Genomic DNA, 23,949 nt, shown 5'->3' with positions numbered 1-23,949 from the left:
CAGATGTCCAATGTCATTGCACATTTGGGTTTTTGAAACAGGAGTTAAGTTGTAGTGCTAAGGCTGTTATTGTCTGGATGGTGGTTAAGCCTGTGGACTCGAGCTCCTGGCTACCCAAGTTTGAAGATGAACTCTCTTGCTTATTGTCCATGTGACTTAGAGCCTTTGTTTCTCCCTCTGTAAAATGGGGTGATGATAATGCATACCTCACCGTGTAGTGGTGAGGACGAAGGGAGGGAACGCACGTGTCATGTGGTTGAACATGTGCAGCACCAGGGGTGTAATCAGGAAGCAGATGTTATTTCCGTCTTCCGTGATCTTTTTAAATTTCTTCTGAGGGGCCAGATTTCCCTCTGACGATGAGATGAAGCTCAGAGTAAGTCCCGTGACCTCTCTGGCCATTTTCAAGGAACCAGAGGTGGTTCTGGCAGCAGTTAGTATGTCCTGTGTACTGCAGGCCAGCACCTGTGGGAGAAGGCCCAGCTTGCACATGCCAGAGTCCTGGTGTGGCGGGCTGGGCCAAGCTCTTCAGTGACAGACTCCAGTGATCTGCCATGCATTCTGCTGGCCCCTTCTCCCAGGGGGAATGCTTTTGTGGGTTTGGGGCCACCACCCCATTGCTGGGGCCCCTTGATGTGGGAGCTTGCTCTCTCCCTGAAGCTCATCCTGTGGTTCCGTTCTCAGGCCCCAGGGACCCTGACCTTCTCTGTTGCCCTCTCTCAGTGGTCACATCTGGCTCATGCGCAGACCCACTGGAGTCCACGGGAAGTGCAGGTGCATCCTTGGCACTCTCCCTGCCGTTGGGATGCCATCTGCCACCCCACCCATCCACTGGCCATTTGGGCCCTGTATTAAGTTCTCCAGGAGGCCTCTGTAGGTTCCACTCTAAAGACTGGAGGTGTGGGCAGTAGCACCCTTGCCCCCCTGCCCACTTAGTTGAGCCAAGTGGACTCTGAGAGCCTTCTCTAAAACTTCCAGTAACCCTCCTCAGCCTCTCATGATTCCTGTGCACTCCAACTGCGTGCTGGCTCTGGGCACGGCCTGGGCCTCACCGAGCTTTGCCAAGAAGTGGCTCCCACTGCACTTTGAGTGTCCCCTATGTGAAGTCTCCTCATTGGGAGCCTCAGCTGGGAACCTAGACAGGATGATTTCCATCCCATCACCGGCTTGCTCAGGTCTGAGTATGCCCCCCACAGATGATATGTGCATTCACTTTGTGGTCATTATAGCCGGATTTATTTTTGTGACTTTGTTTTATGTCTTAGGAGGTTTGTGTTTCCTGTGGACCATGCTTTGTGTGTGTGTGTGTGTGTGTGTAGATTATTTGCTATTTAGCAGTGATTTAAAAAATGGACATATTATTTGTAATTCTGCTAGTGGTTACCAAGTATTTCTTCTAAGATGTGTATAAACATATTCATCCCACTTTAATTGTGGATGATGGCACAGTGGTCTGTGTATTCTGCAGCTGTTTGAAAGGGAGCTACAGAAGGTGCCATTCAGCACCTCACGCTTTGGTTACCATCTTGCTGTGGTGTTTGTCTGACAGCTTTGGCAGGGCATGACCTGCTCCTCTGTCCTGGACTTCCTTAGTGACCTAGCAGCTCTGACTACTGATGGCCTTGTCTCTCTCTAGTCTGCATTTTGCTCCCAATTATATCTTTCTAATGGTTACATTTGGGCAGGTTATTCTTGGCTCTGAGCACCTTTGGTTATTTCCCATTTGCTGTATTACTGGTATTCAGGATGACAGTTTACTTTTGGTACAAAATTTTTCAATATCTGCATTTTTTTTCATAACATGCATTTCTGTTTTGCAAAATGCCCTTGTTATGTCCATACTTAAACTTTCTGGGCTCATTTCCTGGCACACTGAACTGCTCAGTGCTTACCACCATGCTGGTTTGCCTTGGTTTTCAAATGCAATGGCCGCATGCTGTCATGTCTCCATGACTTTGCTTCTATCATCCTCTCTGCAGTGAGCTCAGTGGCTGGTGAATCACAGTGTGTCAGTAACTACTAAGGTTCTCCCTTCCTTTGCTATCAGTCTACCAAGATCCTGCTTATTCTTCAAGGCCCAGCCCCACTGTCCTCCTTTTCTAATGGTCGGGAAGGGCTTGCCCCAGTCTGACCTCCTTCATTCCGTTACCACTGACTGTCCCTCCTGTGATTCCCTGACCCTAGCATTTTTGCACCTGTATCATAACACCCGCACCTCAGTGCCAGGTACAGTCATTACTGTAATACTGAATGCTCCTGAGAGCAGCCCTGGATCTGACACCTGCTGGAGTCACTGCGGTCCTGCCTTTGGGCCCAGTAGGGTCAGGTCACTGTTAGTTTTGAATTACCTTCCTCAGACTACAGGGTCACAATGCCAAGCCGCTAGGCTGGGTCCAATCTGAAAAGACAATCGTTTATCACTCGTGTCCCTTTGCTGCCAAAACTGGCTAGAGGTAGCCCACACTTAGTAGAATTACTACATGAAGTATAGAAAACATGAGATTGTGCATGGAAATGGCAAGGTGCTAAAATGCAAACCCCTTTCCCTGCTAAATTGCGCTTGCTAAGGGGGCTGGTACTGGGGTCCTCCCATTCTGGTGACAGATATGAGGGTCTGGGGGGATATGTTCCCATCCACATGCATTCCTTTACTGCCCCTCACAAATCATCACCTTGTTGAAAAATGCCTGAAACACTGAGGAGAATTTAAATTCACAGCTGGTATCTTAGCCTTGCAGGATTTGGGCAGGTGGTGAGGAAAGTGCGTTGGGACTGCCATGTTGTCAGTGCTTTGCTGGAGAGAGCCTTGCTCTCGGGGCTAACTTGGGAAGGCTTGGGCCCTTCCTTAAGGGTCACTATGTAGCACAGTTGTGAACGTGCAACTTTTAACCGTGGCCTACTATGATACTCTTCATAGGACGTTCAAGAGTGCCTTTGTGATGGGAGCCTAGGGCATAAATTTAAAATATCAAAGATGGCACTCAAGTGGGAAAACCTATCGCAAGTTTTTTAGTTGGATGTGAACACTCATGCACCCCTCCAAAGTACACGCTTCCTCCCCTTGCAGCCACATCAACACAGTTCTTAGGCAGACCTGTTCAGACCTCAAGGCCACCTCCCACAGGTACACACAGTCCTGTGTCCCATGTGCACACACTCATACATTCATGCATAATACAGTCCCACCAGCTCCCTCCCATCCCATTGCACACATGCGTAAACACAGATAACACACAACCCCACTGGGTCCCTAACATCCTGTCTGTGCATGAACTCATGTACTTGTCCATGCCCACCCACGCCCTCATGTATACAGAGGCGCACAGCCTGCCTGGCTCCCCAACATATTCACACGCACACACACACACACACTCGTGTACACTGGCATACAGCTCGCCTGGCTTCCCACAGCCCATGTGCGCATACACAGCCTCTGCAGGAAGAGACGAGCAGAGCTTCTTTGTTTCTGCACCTCACTGTACCTTCAGATTTTGTTCCCTAAGGACAGAGTCTAAAGTGTCTGTTTAATAGATTCAATTACTGCAGGCTCCCGAGACCTTCCAGCTTAATTCTGATTGCTATAAGGTGTCAGATAATTTGGGAATAAAGGAGGAAAACAGCCTCAAATTCTTGAAGGGGAAGTCTTCCAGGCTGTGGTTGTCTCTGAAGCAGCAGCTGCTAATTGCAATATAGAGAGGGGTGGTCTGGAAGGCAGGCTTCCCAGGCCAGAATGTCTGGTCTTTGACTTCCAGGAGGGAATCTGCCCTGCAGGGCCGGGGCCTCTGGGGAGGTGATCTGATGCACTGTCATGGCCTCCAAGGCAGGGGCAGCCCCTTTTCTGTTGTCCTTCCTGGGAGGCTGATGGGAGAAACAGGCCCAGGCTGAGCATCCCAGCAGGCAGGAGACAGCCCTGCATCTGCCGCCTATACCCTGCCCACTACCTGCAGGGGATTGGTTTTGTCTGTTTCTGACCCCAGGGGCAGTGATAGTCTTGGAGGCTGATAAATAATCAGAGATCACAGATAGAGATGGTTGTGACCGGTCCTGCGCTCCACAAGTCCAGAAAGTGAGGCTGGATGTGTGTGTGTGTGTGTGTGTGGACACATACACGGGCCCATGCCTGTAGTTGGCAGGAAGCAGGCTGAGCCTGAGTGTTGCAGACCCAGCTGCTTGCGTGGGAATGGCAGCTTTCCTGCTGACCCACTGTGCGACTGGGCAAGATCCTTGCCCTCTCCGTGCTGCCGTTTCCTCTGCTATAAAACAAGCGTGGTAAGAGCACCTACCTCCTAGGGTGGTTACATGGGTTAAAGGTGTGATGACGTCCAGGTAGCTCCTGACGCAGCTCCTGGCCCTCAGTGAGTGCTTCATAGTGGAGGGGAAAGAAGAGGCCGAAAAGCTGAGATTCTGGGATGGGCTCCTGGCTGACCCCCAGGGCAGCAGGTTGCAGCCCTCTCAGCCCATCTGGCTGTTCCCACACACACACTCTGCCCAGACTCCCCATCTAAACAGCCTGTTTAGCACCAGAGGATCCCCACTTGCGGCCTGGTCTGTGCTGCTGAATCCAGGGAGCAGATGAGCAGGGCCCGCCCTGACACCCTGCTCCATCCTCATCGGTCGCTGGCTGACCCCTCTGCCTGCTGCACAGCTGGCAGCCTGGTCTCCCCTCCCTGCCTCCACCCTCCACCCTCCCCTCAACCTGCTGTAGGTGGGCCTCCCCACAGCCCACCGGCTGGGCATGCAGAGGGTTTTGCCTCCCATTAACTGCAGCTTCTACAAAGAGACTTGGAGGACAAAGAGGCACTGGCCCAGTTTCGGCTGCATTGCTTCCTAGCTTTAAGGCTGTAGCCATCTGAGCGTTCAGAGACTTTATTCTCTGGGAAATAGGAATATTGACCTCTCAGGACTATTCTGGGGCCTAAATACATAACTTTTTTCTTTTTATAAAGATTTTATGTAAGAGGTAGAATTACAGACAGTGAGAAGGAGAGAAAGGTCTTCCATCCACTGGTTCACTCCCCCAAATGGCCGCAATGGCCAGAGCTGAGCTGATCCGAAGCCAGGAGCCTTGAGCTCCTCCTCCTCCCACGCAGGTGCAGGGGCCCAAACGCTTGGGCCATCTTCCATTGCTCGCTCAGGCCGATCTCTCTTCTGGATCGGAAGAGGAGAAGCTGGGACTAGAATTGGGGCCTATTTGGGATGCGGGAGCCACAGGCGGAGGATTAACCTACTGTGCCACAGCGCTGGTCCCAACATCATAATTTCTTTAAAGTCTGGGTGTGCCATAGGCAGCAGAGGTGCCCCTGGACTGCTATCTGCGCAGGCAGGACCCAGCCACAAGGCCTCCTTTACTGAAACCACAGACACTCGGGGGTGGACTTAGGCTCCCTGCCACCGCCCGGCTGCGCAGCGGCTCCCAGCCTTCAGCGGAGCGAGGGCAGCCAGGTAGGTCGGCAGGTGTTAGAACTGTCCCCGCATCGCAGAAAAAGAAACTGAGGTGTGGAGGCCTGGCAAGCCACCATCAGCTGCTGCCACGCCGCAGTTAGGCGAAGGTGGGCGCCGGCTCCCTCGCAAGTGCTGCGTGTAGCTCCGGTGATTTTGGGGAAGGGGCGCGGGTGCGGAGGCGGCTCTGGAGAGCTTGGGGGCGGGGTCTCGGCCGGCCGGGGCGGGGCGAGGGAGGAGCGCGGGCAGGGCAGCTCCGAGCTCTGGCTCCCGGCGCAGAAGGGGACGCCAGGCAGTGCGGGCAGGCTTCTCCCGCCCCCACGCGCGCGCCCGTCTGCTCGCCCGCCGGCGGCGGCCCCGCGCATTCCCGCCGCTACGTCCATCGTGCCGAGCCGCGCAAGCAGCCGTTCGCCGAGCCCGCGGCCGGGGCCCTGGCGTGCAGCACGGGCCTCAGCGGGGCCCAACGCCCCAGCCCAGGAGGATGCGGCCCGGGGTGGCCCAGGAGCTGAGCAGGGCCCCCGCGCCGGCCCCCAGGGGCTCGGGCCTCCAGAGCCGCCGCTGCTGTCGCCCCGCCCCCGGGAGACATGACTTCCAAGCCGCATTCCGACTGGATTCCCTACAGGTACGCGGGCGTGGGCCCCACCTTTCCCCTACCTCATGGGGGGTGGGCATGCGTCCAGCCTGCCACCTTCTGTTACTTCGGGCGTGAGGCAGAGTCCAGGGCGCCGGACTCCGGACATAGGGCCAGCCAGGGCCGCCTGTGCCCTCCGCATCTGTCTTAATGTTAGGGACGCAGGTTGGAAGCACTGGTCTTCTTACCCCAACTTCCAGGGCTCCCAAACCCACTTGCCCTGCTCCACATGCCCTACCTGCTTTGCTAGGGTTGCTAGAGGGGCCTACGTGGGCCTTGTTGGGTGTGGAAGCAGCTCGGGGCTGCCTGGGGAGGGAGCACGCCATGCCTCGAGCCCCCTCCTAGGCCTGGCATGCCGCACACACCCAAACCTGTACTCTCGCACGCATGCACCCACAGGCGTCTGCGCATCAGGCCGGCCCTTGCTGGTCAGTTCATGTCCTCGAAGCTTGGATCCTTGGAAACAGTAAGTCTGAACCAAGAGCCCAAAGCTGTTCAGAGACACAGGTGGCCGCCCGGCCTTTGCCACACAGGAATTCTTGGTTTCCTGTAGGCATACTGCCTGTGTGTGCACACAGAATCCTATTCCTGGAGGACACCTGACATCTGCCCACTCACAGATGCTCTCTAGTGTAAGGGACTTGCTGATCTACTTGTTAGAGTAGTAGTGAATACACACCAGCTCACAGTACATTATGCTGCCCTCACAAAGCCCCAAAGAACCCTGGCACACTCAGGGAGGCCCACCAGCTCTGTTCTCAGATGCTGTGATCCGTCCCAAGTGTGGCTGGAGTCCCTCATGCCCTTGGAGGGGGTGCTCACGCAAGTGCAGGCCTGTTCCCATCCCCTCTACTCCATTCTATTACCAGGGGAAGGAGCTCATTGCCATGGCAGCACCAGATTCTGGGCCATTCATTGGCTCCTTGGTTGCCATGGGCTACAGGGCTGCCTTTAGACCTCTCTGAGAGACTGAGAAGGGTGCTGGACTACTAAGGCCCACCAAGTTATATGCCCGTGGGTGGCAGGGCCAGGCCCTTGGGACCACCTTATAATGCAGCCCTCTCTTAGGGAGCTGTCTGATCCCAGTCACTGACAGAGCTTTTCCAGGAGTGTCCAAACAGCATCCCAAATAGAAGCCAGCTGAAACCACCCGAGGCTTGTTAAAGACAGATCCTTCTGCGAACAGGCACCTGTCCCTGACCCGAGAATTCAGGATTTCTCTTGAGCGTTGTTGTTCCCTCTCATTGTGGCTCCTAATGAGGCTTCCGGTCTTCCAGGTTGTTTTGTGTTCCTTGCCCTCAGTGCCCACATGTGCCCACACAGGTCTCCATAGGTCCTCCTGTAGGCCAGTGCAGTCACATGGATCAGAACTTCATCCCCAACAGGGAACAGGGCTGTGCCGACTCAGAAGACAGACACCCAGGGTGGGGGCACAGGTAGTATCTGGAACATCCTGGCCTCTGTGGGCTGAGGGTCTTCCAGAGGACTGCAGGATCCTCAGCCTTGCCTAGTGGCCCAGCAGTTACTTGACCGTGCCCATGGACTGATAGACTCTGGTGCCGTGGAAGCGCCTGTGTAGGGTCCCAGTGTCAAGGTGGTAGCTCAGACTGTGGAATGGGCAGCACTAATGGCCGTGGAAATGATGGCAAACTGGAGGCTTGGCCAGGCCAGCTTATGGTTCAGGAAAGCCTCTCCCAGGGAACCAAGGACCAAGGCACCTTGAGGAGTGAGTGTATTGGTCTTGAGAGAAAACAGGCCCCAGACTGGGGAGGATAAGCCTCTTGCTTCAGGAAGGTGGGTTTGTTTCTGGGTGATGACTCTGTCGTTCAAGCGCTCGGGGCACTCAGATCCGGCAGAGAATTATTTGGCCCAGCTACTCACCCTGCCCACACACAGTCTGGAGCACAGAATCCAGCTACCTTGAAGTGTAGCCCTGAGGAACAGTGTGGCCCCTGTGGACTGGCCCTGCCTGTTCCCCTCATTCCTTCGGCCACCCTGTCTTCCTCGCTGTGGTTGGGAGGGTAGGTGTCTGGCGGAGGGCGGGCTGTAGAGAGCAGTGGCCATGATCCCCCCTGCCCTGACACTGGTGCCTTTCTGGGCACACACTGATCTTGGACTCTGGACTTGGGGTGTAGGCTTCTAAAATAAGGAGCATGGACCTAGACAAGGAGAGTCAAACTGCGTCTTGTGTTAATTGGGCTGCTGATTGCAGGCAAAGCCACGTTCCTGTCTGATCACAGAGAAAACTGGGGCAGAAGACAGAAGATGCATTTTACTAGCAGGTGTTGTTGGGGGGGCAGTGGCAGCACGTGTGCACGTGCTTTGACTGGGATGAGGCTTCCCTGATGTCGCAGTATGTTGGAACCAGAGAGGATGGTGTTTGGTTTGGGGGCTAAGTGCTCAGCTGACTTACTGGGAGCCGTGCCGGTGGAATTTCACTCTGTATGTGATGGTTGCAGCTTGCATTCCCTGGGCCTGGATAATTTTTTTTTAAAGGTTTATTTGAGAGGCAGAAGCAGAGAGAGAGAGAGAGAGAGGTCTTCCATCCGATGGTTCACTCATCAGTTGACTACAATGGCCGGAGCTGTGCCGATCCAAAGCCAGGAGGCAGGAGCTTCTTCCGGATCTCCCACGCAGGTGCAGGGGCCCAAGGACTGTTGCCATTTTCTACTGCTTTCCCAGGCTATAGCAGAGAGCTGGGTGAGAAGAGGAGCAGTTGGGACTTAAACCGGCGCCCATATGGGATGCCAGCACTGCAGGTGGTGGCTTAACCCACTATGCCATAGCACCGGCCCCTGGGATAATTTTCTTGAAAGAAGTGATAGTTGGTGATAATCTTTTTATGGGTAATTTTGGTTCCATTTATAATAATTAGGGATTAACATCACATTCTGACTTGAAAATGAACCATTTAGTTTATAGAGCTTAACAATTCAAGTCTTTTTTGCTATTTTTTTCCTATTACTACTATTAATTTCCATTTCCACTAGTTCTTCTTTACCTGGATTCTTGAAGAGCCTCATGTGCTCTTACTGCATGGTTTTACAACCTTATAGCTGTAGTTGGAGGTATATGTGGACCAGGGAGAGTCACAAGCAGGGTGGGAGGACCGTGCTGGCCAGCCCTGTCTTCGGTGGTCTTTTCTGTTTTAATGTTTACATACTTGAAAGGCAGAGTAACAGAGACAGAGAGAGAGAGGTTTCCCCTCTGCTGGTTCACTACTCAAATTCCTGTAGCAGCCCTGGGTGGGACTAGGCTGAAGCCAGGAGCCAGTGGCCCAAGTTTTGGGCCATGATCAGCTGCCTCCCGGGAACATCAGCAAGCAGCCGGATCAGAAGGAGAGTAGCCAGGACTCGAATGGGCGCTCCTGTGTGGGATGCCTGCTTAGCCCGCCACACTGTGGCACTGGCTTCCTCAGTCCCCTCATCTGCATGCCCTTGACCGGTCACTCCTTGAACAGGGTCCTGTTCTGACTACAGGCTGTGTTCTCATCATGACCTGGCACGGGCAGACGTCCACTTGTTTGAGTCGGAGTGGTATCCCTCAGTAGCCTTTAGGGCTTCCTCAGCTTTCCTGGCCTCATCTGGGTGTTCCCAATCCACTGTGGGGGCCTCCCCCACAGTGAGGCATGGCTCAATCGAGAACAGAGAGGATTTCAGGCTGACCACACCCTCACAGGCCATCCAGTTCCCTGTGTGAGTACTGCTGGTAGCAGCCCTGGCCAGCACCTTCTGTCAGATGGCTTTGATTATCAGTTCTTCCGTGGGTTGAGTCTAAGCGCGTCTCTGGGTTTCCCCTCCTCTTGGCCCTTGTGTGGCTCCTCCCACCACTTCTGCACTTGATGTTTTGGGTAGCATTGACCACCAGTGGAACAAGGCTCCCTTCCCGTTCAAGTCTGCTGCTGGGTCTAGCCGGAGAGGTACCTGGGTGCTTAGGTCCCCCCTGCACCTCTAGCAGTGCCCCAGCTTCCTTATTCTTTGTGGCCTGTGGTCTAGTCTCTGTGACTGAGCATTAGAACCCTGATGGCACTTGATTTAAAAAAGAAAGAGCTGGGGGCTGGCTCTTTGGTGGGTAAAGCCACTGGCTGCAGCACCAGCATCCCAGGTGGGTGCTGGTTCAAGTCCCAACTACTTCACTTCTGATCCAGCTCCCTGCTAATGCACCTGGGAAAGCAGCAGAGGGTAGCCCGAGTTCTTGGGCCCCTGCACCATGGAAACCTAGATGAAAAAAGAGGCAGTGTGATTCTGGTCCAGGCTTCCAGCAGTTCTGAATCAGCCACGTCAGGGCTTGCTGCCCCTGGCAGCTTTAACACAGCTGCTAGGTTAGGGGGACCACTGACTGGATCAGGGATGGCCCATCCTGGGAGGCTGGAACCCCTGTGGGCAGCATGCTCTTGCCTCCCCCACCCCAACCCTGTGTTGTAAGGGAAGCCATGGCTCTGGACTCGCTGTGGGCCTGGCATTGGGCACAGGGCTGCAGTCAGACAGCATGGGTGGCCTTGCCTCTCCCGAGAGCACCCTCCTCTGATTCCCTGGGTTGCACAGGGGAAGCCTCCTGTGTGACTGAGGAGAAAGAACAGGGCAGGAAGAACAGCCAGTGACTGGGTCTGCCCCTCCTAGTCCCCGGGCCTCAGGGTGGCTGTGGTGGATTAGTCGGAGCTAAGGTGCAGTGAAAGGAGAGAGGGAGGGAACGGCCTCCCTGGATATGCTAGCTATGCCTGGCCTTTCCAGCCCCGAGAGAAGCATCATTTGACCACCATGATTCACTCCCTCAGGTACCTGTCCGGTGCCTTGGAGAAAGCAAGTGGATGCTTAGACTGGCTTCCTGAGGGGTGGTGCTGCCATGTTGGTGGCCCTGGGTAGAGTGGGTGGATGGGTAACTGATCCTTAGGAGCCAGTGGCTCGTAGCATCCTGGGCCTTCCTGGTCCGGTCCCCAGCAGAAGGCGACTGTAATGAGGAGCCACCAGGGTCAGCTGGGAGACCCATCCATCAGTGACCTGTCTCCCATCCGTGTCTCCTGGCGGGGCTGCAGCTGGCAGACCAGACTTGGCAGTGATTCCATAATTGGAGCCGAAGTCATTAAAAAGCCATTACTGTCTCCTTGCATGGTTGTCGTTTAGTGCATCCTAGACCAGTGCCCATCAGAAAGAGGCAGGCTGGGCAAGTGTTGGTGAGAGAGGAGGGGCCGCCTGCAGGTCAGGAGGCGGGGCCGTCTGGGAGGGGTGGAGAGGCAGTGGCTGCCCAGGGAGTGAGAGGAGCTTGGGTTCTGCTCTCCCTGGAGATGCCGTCGTTGCTGTCGTCGTTCTCCATGTGAGCTGCCGTCTGCTGGGCTTCTATGGTACTCGCCAGGGACTGTGCTTGGGTGCACCGTGCCCGTACAGCCTGGGCACTGCTGGGGCTGTGCTCTGCTCTCTTCCCGGGAAGACCACACTTTCCCAGGACTGTGGCTCACCCCGCAGGCGTGCCCCTCCTCGGAGCCTCCTTATTTCAGTATGTGTGCTGCCAGAGCGAGCGTGGAGCCTCCTCGTCCCAGGGAGTGGACTGGAGGCCCGCTCGGTGGGCCTAACCGGGCCAGGCACGCTGTTAATCAACGGGCACACGTGGCTCCTGCCCTGCTGCCGCCCCTCCCTCGCACGCCTCTTTGGGGCTCTCAGACGTGCTGGTGAATGAGGCGTGGGCAGCTCTCTAGGCCTGTCCGGCATGAGAGGTCTCTGGAATTACTTTGCGAAAGTCCTTGCTGTCATCGTCTTGCCCTGGAGACTGGTGGTTAAGTCCTTGTCGCCTGTAGTCTCATCTGGTTGTCAGTGCTGCTCCTTCTCCCTCACACCAAGGGATACAGGCAGAGCCCAGAGAGAGGAAGTCGTGTTTTCATAGAAAGCTGACCCCCGTCCCTCCCGCCAGCATAGACCCCGGGGCACTGGGTGGTGAGGCCCTGTAACCTAGCGCTCAGGGAGGTGCTTTTCTGAAGAAAGCCTCACCTCTCAGCCACGGGTCCCCCTTTCCAGCCAGATGCCTCTAGGTGTTAGCATCAGCCCCATAGCCAGCATCGTTCTGCTCAGCCAAAGCCCATTGCCAGGGACAATGGAGGCCTACCCTGGCTCCTGGCACTGCCGTCTTGAAAGTGTAAGTGGCTTGTGACATCCTGGGAGGCTGTGCAACGGCCTTTCCCACTGGCGCAGGGGAAGCCAGCACTATGTCGTGATCACACTGGGAATCCTGGGGCCAGGCCACTAGCACCCAACTGGGGGTTTCTGAGCCGTTGTAGAGCTCAGACTGGGTTTGGCGAAGGAGCATGCCCTGCTCACACAGCTGTCTGCATGCAGTGTCTGCCTGGTCCCTGGAGGCCGTAGAGACGCTGCACACCAGTCTCGCGGATCCCGCCAGGCTCCTGGCATCTTGCTGACCTGGATACTGGCACAGTCTTCCCAGAAGTCCCACCCCAGCGTGCCCCTGTGAGGATGAGCTGCCTGCTTCCATCTCGGCCAGCTCGAATTTTCAGAGAACTGGGCCTGGCAGTGCTCTTAGGATGCTCTCCCGGGTGGTGGGCGGCTGTGACAAAACGGCCGGGGCACGCCATCTATTGAGCAGTGTTTTCCCGTTTCCTGGCAGCTGAGGTTTGGTAAGCACCACTGTCCTGCACACAGCCGCCCCAAGAGGTCAAGTAGGTTAGACAGCTGTCAGCTAAAAATAGGTGTGGCCAGGGAGGGGGGCAGGTGACGCCAAGCAGGGGGTGGGCAGTCCGCAGCACGTGGACTTCCTCCCACGCCTCGGCCGGCTCCCTCGGACGTGCACATGGTTGACGGGACACATGAGTCAGTGATCCTTCCAGCTGGGAGCTGCCGACCCGACCCACCCCTGTCCCTGGAAGGCTTTCATCTTTCCCACCTTCACATTGGGCGTTCTCACCTTCCCAAGGCACAGCCACCTTTCACAGATGTCCCCACATTTGCACCCATGCTCAGTCACACTCACTTCCTCACAGCCCCTCCCTGCCCTCCTGCACTTGGGCAAGCCTGTGGGTGCCCACACAAGTCTGGTCCGTGGCAGGCTCAGTGAAATGGTGCTGGGCTACTGGGGCTGTCCATGCTTAGATGCTCAGCTCTTTCTCCACCCCACACAGCTGTCCTGACCTTGGCTTTTCTAGAACTTGGGGCAAGTCTCATGAACATAGCTTTCTGGTTGTTGTTGCTTTTTTTTTTTTTTCCCCCAGATTTTATTTTATTTGAAAGGCAGAGGTAGAGAGATATTCATCCACTGGTTCACTTCCCAAATGGCCACAATGGCCTGAGCTGGGCCAAAGCAAAGCCAGGAGCTTCTTCTGGGTCTTGAAGATGGGTACAGGGGTCCAAGAACTTGGGCCATTCTCTGCTGCTTTCCCAGGCATATTAGTGGGGAGCTGGATTGGAGCAGCTGGGTCTCGAACTGGCAGCCTTATGATATGCAGGCATTGCAGACAGCTGCGTTACCAGCTATGCCACAGCGCTGGCCCCTGTGCATATGTCTTTAGCAGGAAAGCTGAGTGGTTTGAATTGCCAGCTCCCTACTCGTGCTCTGCCTTCCTGGGAGGTGGGGCTGGTCTGGGTGAGATGAGGCCACCTGTCCTGAGACTTGCTGGGCTCAAGGGTTTGATGTTCCCACTGCTGCCTGTGCCATGTCTGCGGACAGGGAAGAGCCTAGTGGCTGTCGCTGAGCTGTGCATCAGTGTGTTATCCACTCTGCCTTGGCCCTGCCCCAGGGGATTGGTTGCTTTCTTCGCCTCAGTCTCCCTCATGAGGAGGACCCCTACCCAGTGTAAGGGTGAGCACCTGGTAGAACTTACACGTGCTGCCCACTTGCAGCGCCGCGAGTTTGCTCTGAAGGGACAGGAGACGGTCTGCCTGTCTCTAGTGGGAAGGCGGGCACAGCTGGTGCCGTCCCTGTGGGAGCTGGAGGAAGCCATCCTTGGCCTGGCTGCTGGCTGGTGTGGCTGGATGGTTTCTCCTGGATCTCTGTCAAGCCTGGACCTGCTCAGGTACCTGAGGGAGGGTCTCGTTTTGTTCTTACTGGGGCCAGGCCGGCTGGGAGGCTACTGGACTCCAGGGATCCTAACGGGATCCCCAGGTGGTGGAAATGGGGATCAAATCCTTCTGTCTGAAGCTGGGTCCCAGCTGGCAGCCTCCACCCTTCCTCTCTCTACCTTGTGGGCCCACAGAGTCCCAGGAGCCATGCGGGGGCGGGGTTTACAGGACCCCCAAGTGCTGGGGGCGGGCCCTGGGCCCCATCCTGGCACCACTCAGGCTGGCCCTGAGCGCCCCGCTCTCCCTCCACAGTGTCTTAGATGATGAGGGCAGCAACCTGCGGCAGCAGAAGCTCGAGCGGCAGGTGAGTGAGGCTGCGGCCGGGTGCAGCACGGGGTCTGTGCTGGGCATCAAAGGACGGGGGGCCGTCCCTGTCCCCTGATAGTCCTGCCTGACGGGAATGGGGTCACACCTGGAAGAAGAGGGGGCACCATCTCCTTTGCTCGGCATTACCCTGCCCTAGTACAGGAGCTTCTGCCGGGCAGGTGCCCGGGGTGGCTGCTGCTGGGAGGCTGGACATCTGTGCTGGGAGCCCACCAAGGCAGCTGCCTGGGCTGTGTTTTGGTTGCCCTTCTTGGACCCTTAGTCTCAGAGCACCCAGGATAGTGGGGCTTTGGCTTAGGGTGGGCTGTGGGTTCTGGCATGGCCTCAAGCGCCCAGCCTGCAAGGCTCCCAGGCCCTGCTCTGGGCACCCATCCCTCCTGGCAGGGGTGGTGGGCAAGCCCACCCTGTGCTTGACCCTGCCTCTGTAGCGGGCCCTGCTGGAGCAGAAACAGAAGAAGAAGCGCCAGGAGCCCCTGATGGTGCAGGCCAACGCGGATGGGAGGCCCCGGAGCCGGCGGGCCCGGCAGTCAGAGGAGCAAGCCCCCCTGGTGGAGTCCTACCTCAGCAGCAGCGGCAGCACCAGCTACCAAGGTACTCCTGGAGCCCCCCAGGGACTTGCTGCTGACCCAGGTCGGGAGGGGCTCATCCTGCCAGGGGCGTCCAGGGTCAGCAGGACTGTGTGCTCTGGCTGTCGCCTCCTGGGTCAGGTCCGGGGTCCAAGAAGCCAAACCCCTGGGTGCAGGGGTTGAGAGGTGCTGCTTTCTCCTCGGGAGCACTTCCCTGAGTGCAGGAGGGGAAGCTGCCTCTCAGCACCCTGCCCCACACCAGTAGTGTTGCTTGGGACAGACTTTCCCTTCTGCCCGTGGTCTGCCCAGCTTCTGCCATGAGGGCCCCTTCCGTTGCCTTTTTTTTTTTTTTTAAAGATTTATTTGGTTATTTGAAAGAGTTAGAGTGAGATCAACCATCCACTGGTTCTCTCCCCAAATGGCTGGACTTGGGGCAGACCAAAGCCAGGAGCCAGGAGCTTCTTCTGGGTCTCCCCCGTGGGTGCAAGGGCCCAAGCACTTAGGACATCTTCTGCCACTTTCCCAGGCCATTAGCAGGGAGTTGGATTATAAGTGGAGCAGCTAGGACTTGAACCAGCGTCCTTAAGGGATGCTAGCATTGCAGGTGAAGGCTTAACCCTCTCTGAGCTATGGGGATGGGCAGCTGCCGTCCTTGTTCAGCCAGATCTCAGCACAGCCCTACTCAGGGAGGGGGGTGAGGACGATTTGTCTCAGCTCATCCATAGCTTTGTCGCATCCCTGAGCTGAGTGTCTTCCCTCCTGCTCTGAGGAACCCAGGTCACCTAGACCCAGGGTTAGTCTTGGAGCGTCAGAGACTTGGCCTCTGGCACCACTGCCCCTTGCTGGAGGCAGTGATCTAGGCAGTTAGGAAGACCCCCAGGCATCGGCCTGTTCCCCTCCTTCTGTGGCTTCATGACCACCTGGAGCCTTGACTACATCATGGCTGGTTGTCGCCTCACCCCAGGGCCAACCTTTTGCAGCTGACCACTGGCCCCACCCTGTGCCCGGAGGGTGCCAGGTTTTCTCTGTGTTCTGCTGGCCCAGCCTTCAGCTCGTGGGACCCCCTCGCCCGTGCCTCAGAGGGCAGCAGCTGTCTTACCTGCCTGGTGCCAGTGTGCACTGAGAACCTCCGAGGAAGCCCGCTCCCTCTGCAGCACTCACGTCTGCCTGTGGGCGGTGCCGGGGCAGGCACACTGCTGAGGGGCTTCGCCCGCGTCATCTCACTGATCCTCATGGAATTCATTACCCCCACACGGCTGGGGAGGACCTGGCCTCGGAGGAGTTGGACCACTTGCCCGCGGTCATGCTATTGGTGGGCATGGGGCTGGGCTTCAAACCCAGACCTGTCACACTCGGAACGCCCTCCTTCCCCTACCAAATTAGGCTGCGTCCCTGCTGAGAAGCTCCCTTGGGGTACTAGAAAGTCCCATGAGAGGCCTGCAGGAGCCCGGCCAGAGGCCTCTGCCCCACCGCCTTGGAGCAGCAGCCCCAGCTGGGCCTCTCAGAGTTCGTACTAGTCCCGCCCTTTCCTGGCGGCTGCCTCATTCACCCAGTTCCTGGGGTAACAGCAGTGCCCTGCAAGGAAGGCAGCCACCATTCTGCTGCCATGTGGGTGTTGAGCCCCAGCCGTGCCAGCTCTGGGACCTGAGCAGTCAAGGCTGTCTGTGCAGTAAGTCTGTGCCCCCAGGACTCGGGGCTCTGCCGCCTTGCACCGGAGGCCAACATCTCGAGAAATCACTGGCGGGCAGCCGTTTGGGCAGGTGTTTCATGAGCACCAGCTGAGTGCTTGGAGGGACCAGGCCTGCGGAGCATGCGCAGTGAGAGTGGCAGGACTTCTGGGCGGAGTGCACAACTGGAGGCCAAGGACAGCGTTCCTGGTCCCGCCCGTCCAGGTTCCTGCTCACCTGGGACTGTAGGCAACTCGGTCACCCTCTCTGGCAAATACCTGCCACTATGAATGGAGCAAACTTCTGTCTACAGCTCTGCAAGTGGAAGGAGCCTCAGTCTGGGTATATGCCAGCGTCTGCAATCAGCCGATTGATGGCTGTTCCCTGCTGACATTCCAGACCAGGCCCCTACAGGCGACATTTGGGGTCTGAGAGTCCTGCTGCCTGGGGCCACACTTTGTCCAGCCCCAGAGGAGGCTGCTGCACACCTGGTTGGCAGCCTGGGGACTGGGGTTTCCAAGATGGCTTCCTCATCAGCGTTCGCTGTCTCCTGCTCTGCCCTCTGGTGGCTCTTGGTGTTAGGTACAGGGGGCACAGTCCACAACTATGCAAAGGCAAGACATGCAGAACTGATGGTCGGTCCTGCCTGGCTGAGGCTTTGGACCTGTGGGCTGTGCGTGTGCGTGTTGGTTCCGCCCCCGAGTGTTGATCAGGGCCTGCTGTGTGTCAGGCTCTGCCTCTGCCTTTATGGACCTCACGGTCAAGATGGGGAGGAGGAGACAGGTGGTCCCCGCAGTGTTCCAGGAGTGGGAGACGGCACCTGCCCTGACCAGGATGGGAGGCGTCCCTGAGGAAATGAGCATGTTCCAGGAGTGGGAGACGGCACCTGCCCTGACCAGGATGGGAGGCGTCCCTGAGGAAATGAGCATTACTCAGCCCAGAGTGGGTGGTGCAGGCCATGGAAACAGCAGAGCAAGGGCCCTGTGGCAAGAGGGGCTGCAGGAGTAGGTGCCAGGCTCTGGAGAGCCTAGTGTGGCTGGAACTGCAGGTGCTCCCGTGGGGACAGGGGAAGGAGGGCAGAGGAGCCCGATGTGCAGGACGTTGGCCTCTGTCTCCTGAGCAATCAAACTCTCTGAGGGTGGTGAGCGGGTCCAGGCTGTGTGCTGTGGGGGAACCCTGAGCACTCGCTGCTGGTGGGGCTCCCCCCTCCTGAATGGTTCTCCCTGTGAGAGCCCCCTGGGGTGCTGGCCCTGGTTGTCTCCCTGATGATGGAGCCTTTGCTGTCTCCTGCCACCATCTTCCTGACCTACGCTCTCACAGGCACTGCCTGCCCAGCCTCTGCTTCGTGGCTCACAGGGCTTCTGGCCCTGCCGTTCTTGACCACACTGGGCTTGGTGCTGCTTCCGTCCTGCAGGGCCTGCCTGGGGCCTGGTGGGAGACTGGGGAGTGTCTGAGTGGGAGCCCTGCTCTCAGCACCCCTTTCTGTCTCCCGGGTTCTCTCCTGAGCAGTGCAGGAGGCCGACTCACTTGCCAGTGTGCAGCTGGGAGCCGCCCGCCCACCAGCACCAGCCTCAGCCAAGAGAACCAAGGCAGCCACCGTGGCCGGGACGCAGGGCGGGGCCACCAAGAAGGAGAAGAAGGGAAAGCACAAAGGTTAGCTCGCCCAACCCCAGCCGGCTGCTTGGTCTAGCCGCCACGCCACGGGGCGGGGGGAGGAAGCGAGCGCACACTGGCCCTCGGCTGGCTCCCAGGCCTCGTGTACCTCAGGAGGTGCCCGAGCGGCCTGTGGGTGGGGGCAGGTGCTCCCCGCAGCCAGGAAGTGGAGTCTGTAGAGCAGTGGCCCAGGACCACTGCCGCCATCTCAGCCTGAGCTCCCTCCAGCCCTGTCCCTCAAGCATCTCACCCAGCCTAGGCCTGGACATGCTGATGCCGTGAGCATGTCCTCAACCATGATTCGTGGGCCGTGCCTAGCAGGCTGCCACGTGGCAGTCCGGCGGTGGAGTGTCCAGGCCGGTGGGCTTCAGGAGCCAGCTGCAGTCCTCCGGGCATAACTCGGCCATGCAGCGCCTGCCACCTGGGCCGGCTGGGCCACGCGCCCCCTCCTGAAGCTGTGGCAGCTCAGCCAGAAGGGCATGGGTGGGACCAGAGGCCCCCCTTGGGACGGCCAGAGAATGCCAGGCACCGTCTCTCTCAAGGGGTGCTTGTAATGATGCGTGAATTCCTCTGTGTGGGTGAGAGAGAGAATACCAGCACTGACAGCCTAGAGCTGGCCGTGCCCGGGAGTGGTCCACATCGATCCTTGTTCCCCATCTCGTCTCCCACCGTGCGGTTGGTGCTGTAGGTGGCTGCTGTCCGCCTTAAGGACGTGGGGAGTTTAAACCAGCCCTCAGCAAGTAATGGGGGTGGGGAGGAGTTGGAAGAAACGAAGTCCACATCCCTTCCAGCTTGCTTGCCAGTTGCTAGTTTTTTACGAGTCAGTTTTGCAAAGAGTGTCCTCACTCATCCCTCACCCCCTTCACTGACGTTGGAGAGTCCAGGAGCCCCTCTCCCTCTCAGATGTGACTTAGGAGTGTCCGTGGCCTGCAGGCACCAGCGGGCCAGCAGCACTGGCAGAAGACAAGTCTGAGGCCCAAGGCCCTGTGCAGATCCTGACTGTGGGCCAGTCAGACCACGCCCAGGACACAGGGGAGACGGCAGCTGGCGGGGGCACTCGGCCCAGCGGGCAGGACCTCCGCGCCACGATGCAGAGGAAGGGTGAGCCCACTGGGGGCCCAAAGCTCAGCCCTGGGGTTCTCAGATGCCCCTTGTCCGGGAGCCCCTCCCTGGACATCCTTGGAGACGAACAAGAGCAGGAGCTCCCGAAGACAGGCCAGGTTAAGAGAAAGCACCCTGGCCCAGGCTAAGCGGCCCCATCCCATGCCCGTCTCTCCCGTTCCCAACACCTGCCCCAGGGGAGGCCCAGGTTGGGGGTCGGTTTCTTTTCTTGTGTTCCTTAGAGAAAGCTACTTCTGTGTAGGTGACCCCTCTGTCTGCTGAGCGGGGGGAGGGGAGCAGGGCTGAGTTTCCCTGCAAACCTGTTGCCCTAATGTAGCCCTGCCCTAGGGAGTCCTTGGAGTCAGTACACAGGAGTGCGGCCTGGCAGTGTTGCCCGCAGGAGGATGTGTGGAGGACGACGATGAAGGGCGGCCTCCTGCAGAAAGGGCCACCGAGACTGCTGAGTGTGGGGCTGGTGCTCCCGGCCCTGAGGGGAGGGGGAGTCAGCAGGCCCTGGCGGCCTCTTCTCTGCCCAAGGCCTCTAGTAGGTCCGAGGTCAGCAATAAAAGTGCCTGGTGCAGGGTCAGCTCAGTGCAGGCCTTGAAACCTGAGACACAGGGCGTTGTGACTGTTGAGAGAGCATGCCCGATGCATGGACTGCGCTGGTGGCCAGGGCGTGTCCTGAGAATCGAGACCAGCCCAGCTCATGTGCGCGCCAGAATGAGTGTCCCTGAGTCTGTGGGCACATGTGTGTCCCGAGTCCATGTGACCACAGACGTGCCAGGGGTGCACAACTCCTCACTCATCCCTTTCGGTCCCTCTGCTGGGCCAGGCATCTCCAGCAGCATGAGCTTTGATGAGGAAGAGGAAGATGAGGATGAGAACAGCTCCAGTTCCTCCCAGCTCAACAGCAACACCCGCCCCAGCTCTGCGACGAGCAGGAAGTCTGTCAGGGTGAGTGAGGTGTGCTGGCCACACAGAGGTCGGGTGGCAGCTCTGAGGACAGCTTGTCTGGGTGGAAGCCGGCGGGGCTCTTGTGTCCTCCCACCTCGCCTCCTAATGTCTTCAGCGAGGCCTGGGCTGCGGGGTGCAGTGAGCGGGACAGGATGGCCTCTGAGCACCTGCCCCCGACTTCTCCACTGACAGGGGCTGGAGGAGGGTAGGCCTGAGAAACTAGCTCGTGACCTCAGGAATCCTGTCCCATCTCCCACTACTACCGCATCAAGAGGCAGGCTTGGGTCCAAGACCATCAGTTGTGGTTCCTTAGGGTCCCTGGGGCCCAGGCTCCTACTCCCTGTCTCCCTAGGAGGCAGCCTCGGCCCCCAGCCCAACAGCTCCAGAACCCCCTGTGGACGTTGAGGTCCAGGATCTAGAGGAGTTTGCTCTGAGACCAGCCCCGCAGGGCATCACCATCAAATGCCGCATCACACGGGACAAGAAGGGCATGGATCGGGGCATGTACCCCACCTACTTCCTGCACCTGGACCGCGAGGATGGGAAGAAGGTGAGGCTGCTCGGGCCGGCATGGTCAACAGGAGGGACCACGGGCCTCGGGACTGCAGTGTGATGGAAAGCTTCAAATCCAACACTGACTCCCAGTTCCCCAGAGAAACAAAAGCCTCCATGCCTGGCCAGTGCAGAGCTCTCTGAGTGCCAGTGCTGTAGCACGGGAGTCCCTTGCATGCGTGTATGTGTCCGGTGCCTGTGACTGTGTACAGACCACAGGCTGGGTCTGGAACATGGCACTGCTCCTCCCCAAGGTGTTCCTCCTGGCGGGAAGGAAGAGGAAGAAGAGTAAAACTTCCAATTACCTCATCTCTGTGGACCCAACAGACTTGTCTCGAGGAGGGGACAGCTACATCGGGAAACTGCGGTACCAGTGCTCCCCCAGAAAGCAGGCCAGGGAGGGAGGGTGGGGCGGGGCATCCACCAGCCCTCCTGTCTCCCCCAGGGTTGGGTTCACTCCAAGCCCAGCTCCCTGCACAGCCTGGAGCCGGATTTGCACTAAGCTGTTTCCAGGCAGGTGGGTGCAAGCCCGAGAGAGGGCTCGAACCCAGGGTGTCACTGACACAGGCCCTCATGGGCCATGCCAAGGCCCAGGACGAAGTGTGAACCCTTGGGAAGAGGCAGGAAGGCTCTGAACTGGTTCTCATGGGGGACAGGGTTTACTGGGCACAGAGTACCAGATTTGGGCAATGTAGAGATGGGAGGTAAGTGGCTGCAGCTGGACCAGGACCTGTGCAGGCCTGTTGTTCAGTCCACAGGGTGCCAAGTCCCCTCTGCAGTCTCACCAGAGGCCATCTGGGCTGCCTCTCCCCTGAGGGCAACACCCGTTCCCCCAAGGAAACTGCACGATGTACCTCCTTGCTGAGTGCCCTCTGGGTCCATTCAGAGCACTTTGGGGCCTTCTGTGCTCCAGTGCCTTCAGTGATGTGGGTTCAGTGAGTACTGGGGCTCCTGGGTCGGCCCTGGCCCAGCCCAAAATGCTTTGCAGGCTTCTCTTAGGACACTGAATGAGCTGTTCCTGTCTTGGGCAGAGGCACATGCCCCTTCACTGACTGTTCCTTTCCTTCAGGTCCAACCTGATGGGCACCAAGTTCACCGTTTATGACAATGGGGTCAACCCTCAGAAGGCAGCGTCCTCTACTTTGGAAAGCGGAGCCTTGCGGCAGGAGCTGGCAGCTGTGTGCTACGTGAGTCCTGGCTCCTGGTCTGCACGTTAGCCATGAAGTCCAGCACTTGTTACCTGGTCCAGGGGCCAATTCTTGCCTGGGGCGGGGCCTCTGTCCTTGTCCTGCAATGCTCAGGGCTCACATCATAGTTGACTGCCTGGGGTTTGTATGGCCAAGCAGCAGCAGGAGGCCTGGGTGCTTGTCTGTGCCCTGCATGCTTGCCATGAGGGGTAGTTTGTTTTGTTTTGTCTTTTTAAATGAGGAAACTGAAGCTTAGAGGTTATTTGTTGATGTCACCAAGCTCATAAATGAACAAACTGGGATATAAATACCAGGGATTTCTACTTCTCTGAACCCCCTTTGCTTCAGTTTTAGAAGGCTGAAGGGACACCCATTCCTGGAGCACAGGTAGTAGGATACAATTCTTGTATGGTGCCATAGTGCCACCTGCTGGTCACTTGTGGGAAGGCAGTCTGAATCTTCAAGAAGTACTGAGCCCCCAACTATGTTCCTATTATTTGAGGCACTGTGAATGCAATGGAGAAGGTAGATAAATTTATATCTTACCGAACTGAAAACCCAAGTGGTGGGGAAGCAAGGTGTAAAACAAGAGTGCAAGTGGAATAAGTTCCTGACCCCTGCTTAAGAAGGAAAAACAGGGTATGAGGTGTCAGGGGTGGCTGCAGGGCCTCACTGAGGGCTCACAAGGAGGTGGGAGGCAGCCATGTGTGTGTCTGGGGGACAGTGATGGCACAGTCCTGAATGCTGGGCTGTAGGGCCTTGCCAGTGAAGCCAGCCTCTGCCTGGAGCAAGCTCGGGAATGCGGGGTGTCTTCGTTGCTGCTGAGAATGGAGGAGGAGGGGCAGAACCAAAGAGTCCAGTTAACAGCTGGGGTGAGATGATGGTGTGAAAAGCAGGGGAGTTCAGGTATTACTGGAAGAACTTGCTATTGGGTGAGAAGTGGGGTGTCGATGCCGAGAAGCAGAGGAGCTTTCGAGGAGCTTGTTCTGGCAGACTGGTCTGAGACTGTCGTGTGCAGGCGTTGAAACAGCTGCTCCCGTCTTCCCACCCTGCACTCCGGCAGGTAAGTCCCTAGTCAGGTGGCCGCTGCTGAGTTCTCGCTCCCTGTCTCCCAGGAGACAAACGTCTTAGGCTTTAAGGGGCCTCGGAAGATGAGCGTGATCGTCCCTGGCATGAATATGGTTCACGAACGAGTCTCTATTCGCCCCCGGAATGTGAGTTTCTGTGCCACCCTCCCTCTTCCCCAGCCTCCTGGCCGACAAGGCAGGACTGCAGCTGGTGTGTGTGCATGGGGGGGGGGAGGAGCAGGAAAATCTAAGAGCCCCCGTTCCTGGGATGGGTCCCACTTGGGGGTGGTCACGGTCTCAAGGCCTGGACTGGCTCAGGTGTGGCTACTGTCCTAGGAGCACGAGACCTTGCTAGCACGCTGGCAGAATAAGAACACGGAGAGTATCATCGAGCTGCAAAACAAGACCCCTGTCTGGAACGACGACACCCAGTCCTATGTACTCAACTTCCACGGGCGAGTCACCCAGGCCTCCGTGAAGAACTTCCAGATCATCCATGGCAATGACCGTGAGTACTCCTGCTGGCGCTAGGATATCCAGATCTCGGCTCACTCGGACCTGGTCATACAGCCCACAGCATAAGGGTGTGGGCTACATGGCTGAGAGGAGATGTAAAGAACTTTGTAACTATAAGAACTGGGAGGTCCTGGGAGAACCTGTGGAGCCCTGGTCCTAGGTTCTGTGTAATCCGCACTCTCGGGGCGGGGACGGGGAACACTCTTTAAATGGGCTATTTCTCCTCTCCTGTGTC

At 57.5% G+C, this 23,949-nt stretch overlaps 1 protein-coding gene across 4 annotated transcripts in view; it reads left to right on the top strand.

Annotated features, from left to right (window-relative positions):
- TUB (TUB bipartite transcription factor) overlaps nt 1-23,949 on the top strand; it is a 97,617-nt gene that overhangs the window by 70,066 nt on the left and 3,602 nt on the right. The window contains exons 1-11 of one of the 4 annotated variants that reach the window (XM_062196557.1): nt 5,944-6,061; nt 14,380-14,431; nt 14,880-15,042; nt 18,194-18,337; nt 19,271-19,438; nt 20,271-20,401; nt 20,745-20,942; nt 21,199-21,311; nt 22,014-22,131; nt 23,247-23,345; nt 23,535-23,706. In XM_062196557.1, coding sequence (XP_062052541.1) covers nt 6,024-6,061; nt 14,380-14,431; nt 14,880-15,042; nt 18,194-18,337; nt 19,271-19,438; nt 20,271-20,401; nt 20,745-20,942; nt 21,199-21,311; nt 22,014-22,131; nt 23,247-23,345; nt 23,535-23,706 — 1,396 coding nt within the window. In that variant the 5' untranslated portion in view covers nt 5,944-6,023. Of the gene's footprint in view, nt 1-5,943; nt 6,062-14,379; nt 14,432-14,879; nt 15,043-18,193; nt 18,338-19,270; nt 19,439-20,270; nt 20,402-20,744; nt 20,943-21,198; nt 21,312-22,013; nt 22,132-23,246; nt 23,346-23,534; nt 23,707-23,949 lie in introns of those variants that run through there. The other 3 variants (XM_062196558.1, XM_062196555.1, XM_062196556.1) reach the window with 3 other exon arrangements.

The sequence above is a fragment of the Lepus europaeus genome, chromosome 7, assembly GCF_033115175.1.
Source record: "Lepus europaeus isolate LE1 chromosome 7, mLepTim1.pri, whole genome shotgun sequence".
Taxonomy (NCBI): Eukaryota; Metazoa; Chordata; class Mammalia; order Lagomorpha; family Leporidae; genus Lepus; species Lepus europaeus.
Note: the sequence above shows the minus strand (reverse complement) of the source record. Positions and strands in the feature narration are given on the sequence as shown.